The sequence below is a fragment of the Humulus lupulus genome, chromosome 5, assembly GCF_963169125.1.
Source record: "Humulus lupulus chromosome 5, drHumLupu1.1, whole genome shotgun sequence".
NCBI classification, from domain to species: domain Eukaryota; kingdom Viridiplantae; phylum Streptophyta; class Magnoliopsida; order Rosales; family Cannabaceae; genus Humulus; species Humulus lupulus.
In genome coordinates, this window is record NC_084797.1 from 30,824,338 (window position 1) to 30,834,038 (window position 9,701).

The 9,701-nt window shown below is 36.1% G+C and overlaps 1 protein-coding gene across 1 annotated transcript; it reads right to left on the bottom strand.

Annotated features, from left to right (window-relative positions):
• Nucleotides 1-1,191: 1,191 nt before the first annotated feature.
• LOC133834716 (cleavage and polyadenylation specificity factor subunit 2) lies at nt 1,192-7,687 on the bottom strand. The gene is made up of 18 exons (XM_062264421.1): nt 7,486-7,687; nt 7,229-7,397; nt 7,004-7,100; nt 6,743-6,869; nt 6,535-6,650; nt 6,302-6,396; nt 6,022-6,173; nt 5,870-5,927; nt 5,693-5,800; nt 5,085-5,337; nt 3,998-4,182; nt 3,819-3,911; nt 3,636-3,734; nt 2,389-2,520; nt 2,239-2,283; nt 1,985-2,155; nt 1,704-1,781; nt 1,192-1,568 (listed from the first exon to the last, which is right to left on the bottom strand). Exons 1-18 carry the CDS (start codon nt 7,632-7,634, stop codon nt 1,467-1,469), a joined length of 2,229 nt encoding a protein of 742 aa, XP_062120405.1. The 5' UTR covers nt 7,635-7,687; the 3' UTR covers nt 1,192-1,466.
• Between the last annotated feature and the right edge of the window lie 2,014 nt (nt 7,688-9,701).

The window sequence follows — 9,701 nt, forward strand, 5'->3', positions numbered from 1 at the left end:
AAGTGATTTACTCTATCCTTTAAAATATTTCACCAAAGCATACTTTTATCTATTTTACCTTAAACTTTTACATTGCACTATACATATTTTTTCTATACATCATTTAAATATTCTATTTTTTAATATATTTTATTCATTTAATATATATATAATAGTATCACATATATATATGGAAGACTTCTCGATAGTTACTACTCATAGATAGGTATTAACAATTATGATGATGTGACAACATAGTGACTTGGTATAGCAAGTCACTAACAGGTAAATTTTTTTTTCTACAATAATTTCGAATTTAGTTTTTTCTTTTTTGTCATAATTAATGTTGTTTCCAACCAATAAGAGACACTAGCTATATTTAGAAATTGACATCCATTTAAAAAATGAAATGTTTACAATATTATATTTTCATAATAAATACACGTTTTTCATCAAGTAACCCTTCCAAAAATTTAAAAAAATCAAAATTTATTTTTAGAAATATTAATTAACAACTCTAAATATGAACCATTAATCTTAATTCAATGGTTAATATTAAAGTAATCATTCATGAGTAGTAACTATTAAAAGTGTACCCATATATATATATATAAACTTTTTAAAAATTAGTAAAAAATTTATAGCTCTTTGAATAGTATTTCTCTACATGACACTATTCATTTAGGTAAAAAAAAATTGTAAGAGCAGTCCCAACCGGTGATATATAATACACTATCCCTTAAAATTTTGAAAAATCATCACCAAATACATGCTTCATTGGATGTTGTAGAATAGCTCTATAATTTAACTATGCTATAGGATATTTCTACATTTAGAGACAAGTTTTACCATTTTTAAAACATTTTTAACTTTTTTTTTGTACTTTGCTTTTTGGTCTATCTCTTTCTCACTCATATTTTTTATATTTAAATAAATAAACAATATTTTAAAATATAATATTTAAATGATGTTAAGAAAAAATATAGATGATGTAATGTAAAAATTTGAGGTAAAATAAAAAAAAGTAAGTTTTTTGTAATGTATTTTGAAGAATAGAGTAGGGTACCTATGCTAAGATAGTTTAAATTTATTTCACCATCTCTCACTATATTTTTTTCTCTTTAAAAGTAAGAGGTATTTTTCCTCACCAATTAAGAGTGCTCAGTAAGGTGGAGGTAGGCTGATTGTATCAGTCAATTTTCTCTATGAAGAATTTCGTCTTTCGAATTCACTTGGAAACCTTTTGCATTGGTGCTATTAGCAAATGATACAAGCAGACCTGCCTGCCATATTTGCCTGAATTGTGTTACAATTTCATTGAATTTTCTAAGTGTTAACTGACCATTGATTTGCCAAGCTACAGCTTATCAGTCACATTACCAATCTACATGCCATTGTGGGAAATAAACACTTCTCACTGAAAGCCCTTTCGGCTTCGCAAGTCTCAAGCAAAATGGGGTATAAGAATAGAAGTTGTGTCTTCGATTTTAAAGCAAATAAAACTGTGAATACAGATAATCTCGAATCTTATAATAATCCTCACATAAAGGCCCTTCAATAACAATTTGCTGCGTACCAGGACCACCACCCTAAATTTCAAATATGATTATCAAGTCAGGCGCCTTGTATTACAATCTAGAAAAATAAACCATTCGTTTTTTTAAGGGTAAACTTTTCATAGTTAGCAAAATAAAAGACAATTGGGTTATAAGACTATAACTAACCTTATGGCTGGCATCTCCAACCTTGCGCAGTGTCACATATTCACCACATCGTAGTGCCCCCCCGCCGGCAAATTCAGCCTGTGAAGTATATAAATAGTAGTAATGCATTAATCTATAAAGCATAAATGCTATTAGTACTATATACATTCTGCGGGTCTGTGAGCATGAAGCTGAGATCAAAGTGCATCTTTTTTTTCAGTTTGGCAGCACATTATTAGGTATGTGGGAGGTAAAATACAGAAATATCACTATTTATTTAAGGAAATAATGGAAATTGGCACCTGGACACCATTGTCGGCAAGAAACTGCTTGAAGTTTGCCATTTTCAAATCACCTACAAGGACTGATTTATGGGGTGGTGGTGGTGCGGTTGAGAGGGGAAGTAAAGACAATGTATCATTTTCTGTCTTCCCAACATCAGAATCAACCCAAGCTATTTCATATTCTCCGAGCTGTGTTAGCATATCATCAATGTCAAGGATCATTACAAATGGATAATGTGAGATAAACAAAATTCTGAAGCACAGGTGCTTACCTTCTTAAACAGCACGTTACTCATCAGCTTTTCAGACAGTTGTACCTGTTTTTAACATAATGTAAACCAAATTACTTGTAAGTTCTGAAATCGCAGATTAAGAAGGGAAAATATATATATATATATATATATATAAACATAGAACAATACCTTATAAGCACATAAATCAGAGGTGACATCAATTGTTTCTTCAAGTTGAGGAGCATAAACATAAGGACAAACTTGTTTCATACAGTGTTGCTTCAAATGTTCTGTGGCTTCTGCAGTTCCATGAACCAGAACCTCCAAGAAGTAACACAACATAAGATTATGTTCAATAAATCAATCATCCACATGAAATTGCTGAGAAAGATTAAAAAATAGCTTATGCTCCAAATTGGAAGAACGGTCATAATACATACATATATAAATATAAATTAGAGGTTTCTACGGTAGGAACCTTGTTTTGGACCTACTGGTAGGAACTATCTATTTTCGGTACATGTATAAATTGTAACCCTAATTCTTTTTTATATGAAGTTGTACATTATAGTTTTAGGAGACCTCCCACAAGATTTTGAAAAATTATGTATAATTTAGGGTGCCGAATCAAGAATCAAATAGTGTATTTTACGCGCATATAAAAGGCGAAAGAGGCAAGCGTGCAACAAGCTATTTGAATCCTGATTTTAGCATCCTAAATTATTCATAATTTTCCAAAAATTTGTGAGAAATCTCTTATAACTACAATGTATATTGTTATATGAAAAAAAAAATTGGGTTTACAATGTACCAGTTGTGCAAAAAACAATTCCTCTCGTAGAAGCCCCCAATAAATTAATATATATGTTGACTTACCAAACTTATTCCCTTAAAAAATAATCCATAAGAAATGCTGAGACCTTTGCCATGAGAGCATTCAAAATTTAAATGGAGAGAGAAAACATCATATGTACACATAAAATAAGCACTAAAATATTACACATAGTGATGTGACAAAAAATTTCAACCAATCAAATTTATTTAAGATAAGACCCACTATATTAAAAATACATATCACGTTACTATGTGTAATATTTTTGTGCATATTTTGTACGCACATACCATTACTCAATGAGAAATGGTCAAGTGGAGAATTAGTATTACAAATAAACATCATGAAAAATTTATGTGTCAGCGTTACAGGTACATGCATGGCTTCACCTGCTAAGATGGTCCAATGCTGTATGAGACTACATGAATGACACAAAAAACACCAACTTCATTCTAAAAGAAAATTCCAATTCTTCTCAACCAAAGATGTAGCAATGCAAGTTCAGTGGTAAATATTAATTGATATTCACCAGACATTTGACACTTAGGAAGACAAGAATAATGTAATAAAAATAGGGGAAATAAAGAACAGAAAATACTCATACAAGCTTTAGAGGAGCCATATGGGACAGAATTGACTTGATGGATCTTGCATCAGAACGGCCCTCAAAATCCATATAAAGCAATGAACATTTGACAGACACCTGAATTAGTAGCACAACTTCACTATTTATAATGATCACAAAAGCCAAATACCTATTCAATGATTAACCAAAAGTTCAACTTACAGTCAATTCATTAGATACAACTTTTGATGGCTTCGTGTCAAGTATCAAACTAGCAGAGGCATCGTCAAGCTTGCCCTCCATATCGCCACCCATCTGCAGTGACAAACCCTAAAGCTAAGTATAAAAACTAAACATGGCAGCAAGAAGCAAAGCAAATATTCCATATGGTGGTTACTCACAAGCATTCCTGCTTGGTCCATGTCTTCATCCTTGATTACATAATCATCAGGATTAATTACTTCACCAAAATCATCCCACTCAGAAGTATTTTCAATAAAGGGAAACATTGGAGCAACACTTGTGGAAGGTGGAACAAATCCATCAATTAATATATCCCGGTATCCACTCCCATGTGGACCTGCCACTGTGATGAAACATTACACAATCAGAAAAAAAATATATTATGAGCACAAAATAAACTGAAAGTATTATAATCTAAGTGGTCTTTAAGAAGAAATGACTTCATAATCAGAAAAGCTTAATACAAACATGCTTACTGCACAAAGAATAATGGCATACACATTTAAATAAATCATGAAAAGAAAATTACTTGCAAACACATTAAAGTTTCTCTTTTAAGTACAATGCGGATTCCAAGAAACAGGGTTGATGCCTAACATATACAAAATTTGTGCACCCAAACCCAACCCATGAACTTTCATGCCATAAAAACTAACCTGACTTGTACAATAAATGAGAAGAAATGTCATTCTTTGAGTGTATATTTTTTAAAGCTTATAGCATATTGTTTAAGACATATATTGTGCACAACATGTAAATTTACCTTGAACTTGAAGTTACAATATGAAACACTTAATTGTACCTTGCTAATAAAACTTATAGCATAGTACAATAATCAACCCTCATAAGAAAATAAATCATTTCTAATAACTAAGAAAGTCACATGATTAAACGAAGCTTTCAAATAAACAGGTTTTACAAGTTAAGGTTTATCATTTGTATCAAAATCATTTTGTTAACTCATTTGTAATATACACTCAAAGAATGATATTTCTCATCATATGTTTTATATTTAAAATTTTAATTATTAAAATTATTTTTCATGTAAAATGAGTTAGTTTCTAACCAAGCGGGTTGAGATTTGTTAAGCTCATTTTTTCTTCCATTTCAACTCAATTTCGCCCTGCGCCTTATTTTCCCACGAGTCAAATTGTTGTGTCATAACCTGAATTGCTACCTCTACCAAGAGTCCCCCGTCAAACAAATTGGCTAAAGAAAAAGACACATATTCACAACTATACATACCATCTGGCAAAGGATGAGCATTGCTAGCATCAACGATCATTGGATCACTCACGATAGCATCAGGTCCATTAGAAGCTTTTGATTCCTCCTCTTTAATAAGGCTAGCCTTTAAAGCCTCCTCTCTTTTTATTCGGTTTTGTTCTTCTTCATAGGCAATTAGTTCCTCCCCAACTAAAGGGACCCTCTTGGATAAAGTGACTTTAACTGCTTTTGGAGGTGGATCTGCTTGAAGCATACGAGCCAATGTGCCAAACTACATAAATGGTAAAGGTACAAAAATTTTAGGCATATGCAAAGAAGGTTACAAGTAGACCTAGTAACTTAGATGGGACACATAATATACAGTACATTAAAATAAATGGCAAATTATGCATTAATCTAATGCCACGACATTCTGATTTTCTCAACAAACAAACAAAAAACATCAAGTTTATTTTATTAAAAAGAAAACTAAGCTATTGTGAAGTTGATTATTCATCAAAACAGTACCACATTAGTTAATTTGGAAATTACTTCAGAATTTCTAAGATTGCTCCACAAATTTGAATTGACCACCAAATGAAGTGAAGAATGCTTGATGTGGAGAGTTCTAATCCTACAAAAAGTACCTGGCCTCTTTCTGTAAAAAGCATGAGATTTCGTGCATCATTTGCCCAGTCAACAAATATGTCATGAGAGAAACCTGCTTCCAAACTGGCCATTGATGCTAGAACCACCTATATTGCATGTATAAGTCAAAGTAAATAAAAATAAAAGCTGTTCGTGAAGAATTTGGCGAGTCTAACCTTTGGACCATCTGGAGCATTATCAAGCTCATTCTTGTTAACTAAAAGTGTGACATGCCTGCAAGCATTTCCATGCGTGTCAAGTGAGTAATTATCAACTAAGGTGGATAAACTTCAATACTATATGATCTTAACTAATCAAAATCACTTACTTCAAAAGAAAGGCATTATCACGTGTCGTTTCAAAAGACTTTGCAATAGAATCACTCATCCATTCAAGGAAACTTTTGACATAGTCAATGGTGCTTGATGAAACATATGTTAAAAAGTATATGGGATAGTTCAAATTTTCCTCTGCCCAGCACTGAAAATAGTTAGGTAGATATTATGTCATCACTAGAATGAAGCAAAGAGAACAAATCTATGTCATGGATAAAGAAAAGAACAAACTAAATAAGAAAAGTGCTAGCAATGTTGCCTCAACTGACTGACCGATTCCAAAATTTGAATAATTTCCAAAACTCGCCCAGCGGTATCAACGGGTAGTAACACTTTTCCATCTGTTCTTAGAGTCTTCTTTATGGTATCTAGTACAAGAATGAAAAAACTAAGCTCATAGCTAGAATCTAAGTACGTTTGCAGTAAATTTGCAACAATGTAATCAGCATTAATTCACAGCAAGTCTTCCAAATAGGGGAATGAAATAAAAATTAAACTATGTGTACCTGTAAATTCTTTGTCCATTTGGCGTCTATAAGGCTGGTTGTTCAAAGCATTATAGGCATCTGTTATTAAAACGGCAGGGCGCACGAAAGAGGATGGATTTATTCCATTCAAATGCCTGATGAAATCTATACCAATAAGCAACTTTTCTCTAACTCAATTATTAATCGTCTTATGCAATAAAATTCATATAGGGAAGAAAAAGAGTACTTTTCTTTGCGATGGTTGAAGTCAACAGCATATATAACGTCCTCACCATCCTTAGTTATCTTCCACACAGTACCACCCAACAAATGCCCAGCCACATGAGGTGATATAACAATCCCTTCTCCTTTACCTGATGCAAGTGTACATAACTGATAACCCAATACAACATTTTTTCAATTTCATCATCTTATTCTCTCTCTTTTTTATTTTCCACCAATAAATAAACACACACATATAAATAAATAAAGAAAGAAAAAAGCTAACCAGAAAGGTGATGATTTTGGGCATAGGTAAGTCGAGTAACATTCTGGAAAGCAGAATCAATATCATCCAAAGTAAACAAATCGAACTCAGATACTTGCTGCAAGAGAAATAGCTTAACTTTAAGGAACAGATAGTCGAAAGCAATGTCACCATAAAATAAATAGTTTATTTATTAAGCTAAAAGAAAGGCATAAAATTAAGTAAAAGCAAGACAAAAATTGTCACCTTTCGCGAGAGAAATTGATCATACATAGTGAGAAGACCTAATCTATAAACGGGCTCAGTGGAAAAAACTTCAGCTGAGAGCCCAAATTGTTTCATTGCATATGGGAGTGCACCCAGATGAAGTGTATCTGGGTGAGATAACAGAACTGCATCAATGGTTGAGGCTACCCTGAATGAACATAAAATGAGGCGAAATCAGCACAGGCATGTGAAGTTGCAAGAAAAACGAAAGTGGAGAGAGAGAGAGAGAGAGAGACTTGGAGAGAGGTTGAAGAATAGAAGGTTCGAAGTGGTCGTTCCAGCCACAGTCGATGAGGAAGTTGAAACCGTCGATTGAAACCAAGTACGACAATGGGCTCTCGCTGTAGACACCGCAAAGCGGCGTTACCTGCACTGAAGTCCCCATTGTTTCTCTTCGGTTCGAGTTAGAGGTCTCTCTGCCTCTGCAAATAAACGAGTCTTTTGGAGAGGGAAAGGGAATTAGACTTAAACGATGTCGTATCAAGATTACTCTACATTTTTATTTGAGGAAATTACATCTTTTGTGGATTTTTTTAACAAGTTTACAAAAATATGGTTTTTTTCAAAGTAATTTATTTTATGTCTTTTTTAAAAAAATGAGATTTTTAAAAAAATATGGCTTTTATGCTTGTTATCCAAAAAACAGGTATGAATGACATGGTAAACATTTAATACACATGGCTGACATCTGGCAGAATTCGTGCTCGACTATCGACCAGGAAGACATCTATTGTCGCAACGTTCGATCTCTTCATACGACCAGCCTGGTCGTACGCATGCTATACGCGGAGAAGATCTTATGCAGTTATGATAGTATCCGAAATTATCTCCTATGATTTCCTAAGTATCCGATTATTTAGGAAACAATATCTGTAACAAATTAATGTAAATCCTCCTTGAGCCTATAAATAGAGAAAGAGAGCTCAAGGGAAAGGGTTCTTCTTCTTCTTTTTTGCTTTCTGATCACTAGAGATTAGAGTTATCCTATTTGATATATTGTCTTATTCTTCAGAGGTTAGTGAAACTCATTGAACCCTAGTTCTTTGATCACTCCTTTGAATCCTATATCAATAACAATTCAAGTGGACGTAGGTTATTACTAGATTCTGGGGCCGAACCACTATAAACTCTTGTGTTCTTTATTGTTTCGTCATCATATTTTTTCCAACGTGTTTGTCCAAATCAAGCATATTTGACTCTGTGTCAGTTGCCCAAAATCAGGGCCAACATTCTGGTGCTTTCATTGAGAGCTTGATACATTATCGTTGAAAGATCAATGGCGAAAACTATCAAGAAAACTAGACATGCGGCCGGCGCTACACCATCTCACCCGCCTCCTCCTCCTCCAAACGTGGCTGAGGATAAGCCACATTTGGAATTTGATGATGAAGAAATGGACTCCGAGACGGTGAAGAATACCCTAGGGGTATTGCAGGATGAACTGGCCAATCTGAGGGCCAGCCAGGAAAGTGCTGCCGAAATCATGGCGCGGCAGCAACAAGAAATTGAACGGCAGCGCCTGGAGCTGAGTGAAAGATAGGCGGAGATGGACCGTCGCCAGAGGGAGGCCATGGCAGCCCTCGAGGCAGCCCTACAACTGGCTAGGAATCAGGTTGCACGTGCCTCGCAGCCTGATCAACCTGCGAATGGGCCACCCCACAGGGGTCCCAATCCTAGCCCGCCTATCCAACCCTCGAGCTCGCAAAGGCCCGAGCAGCCACCGGCACCTGAGGACGATGTCCCGCTGATGGACCCTGAGGCACAACCTCTATCCCAAGCTGGTCGCGGCAATCCCCCGCAGCAGAGGCAGAATAGGGCCGGGCAGCCGCCTTACAGTCCTAGACGCCACAGGGGCGACGAGCCAAACCCTCCGAGCAGAGGGCAGCGTCCACCTGGTAACAGGAGGAACTCAGAGTTAGGCTCTGCGGTCCGAGGCCCCCACAGCATGATAATGCACGGGGACCTACCGACCAACGTAGGCCACCCTCTAACGCTCAAGAGGTTCCAGCCCGGGAAGGCAACCGAGGGAATAGTCGATCCCACCATAGCCAATCAAGATTCAGGGATGGCCATGGTTATAACGAGGTCGACTCAGGCAGAGGAAATGTCGGTCGGAGGAATGAAGAAAGAGGTGGAGGCAGAAGCCTTCCACCTCGGGATGACCAACCCGAAAGACGGGACGCTGGGGGGCAGCCCAGGCAAAATAACGTCTTCAACGGCTCGGAGCTAGCTAGCAGCGAAGGAGAGACGAGGATTTGAGAGATGTACTCAACGATCGCCATGAGCGGCACGACGAGTACGTCCCCCCAGCACCAGAGGCCACGGCGATTCCTGGCACCGTGCAGGCCCAGATAGATGCCCTCAATCAGGCAGTGCAACAGCTGGTCGGGGGAAGAACATCTTATATCGACCACGATAGGAGAAAAGGAACTCCTTTCGTCCAGAGGATAGC

What these genes read in the sequence shown, in the direction of transcription:
- LOC133834716 (XM_062264421.1), bottom strand. Translation starts at nt 7,634, where the DNA reads ATGGGGACTTCAGTGCAGGTAACGCCGCTTTGCGGTGTCTACAGCGAG. An exon ending in ATGCTCCAGATGGTCCAAAG is followed by an intron (nt 5,801 to 5,869) that starts GTTAGACTCGCC and finishes CATGCAATATAG; the next exon opens with GTGGTTCTAGCATCAATGGC. An exon ending in TTGTATCTAATGAATTGACT is followed by an intron (nt 3,735 to 3,818) that starts GTAAGTTGAACT and finishes CTACTAATTCAG; the next exon opens with GTGTCTGTCAAATGTTCATT.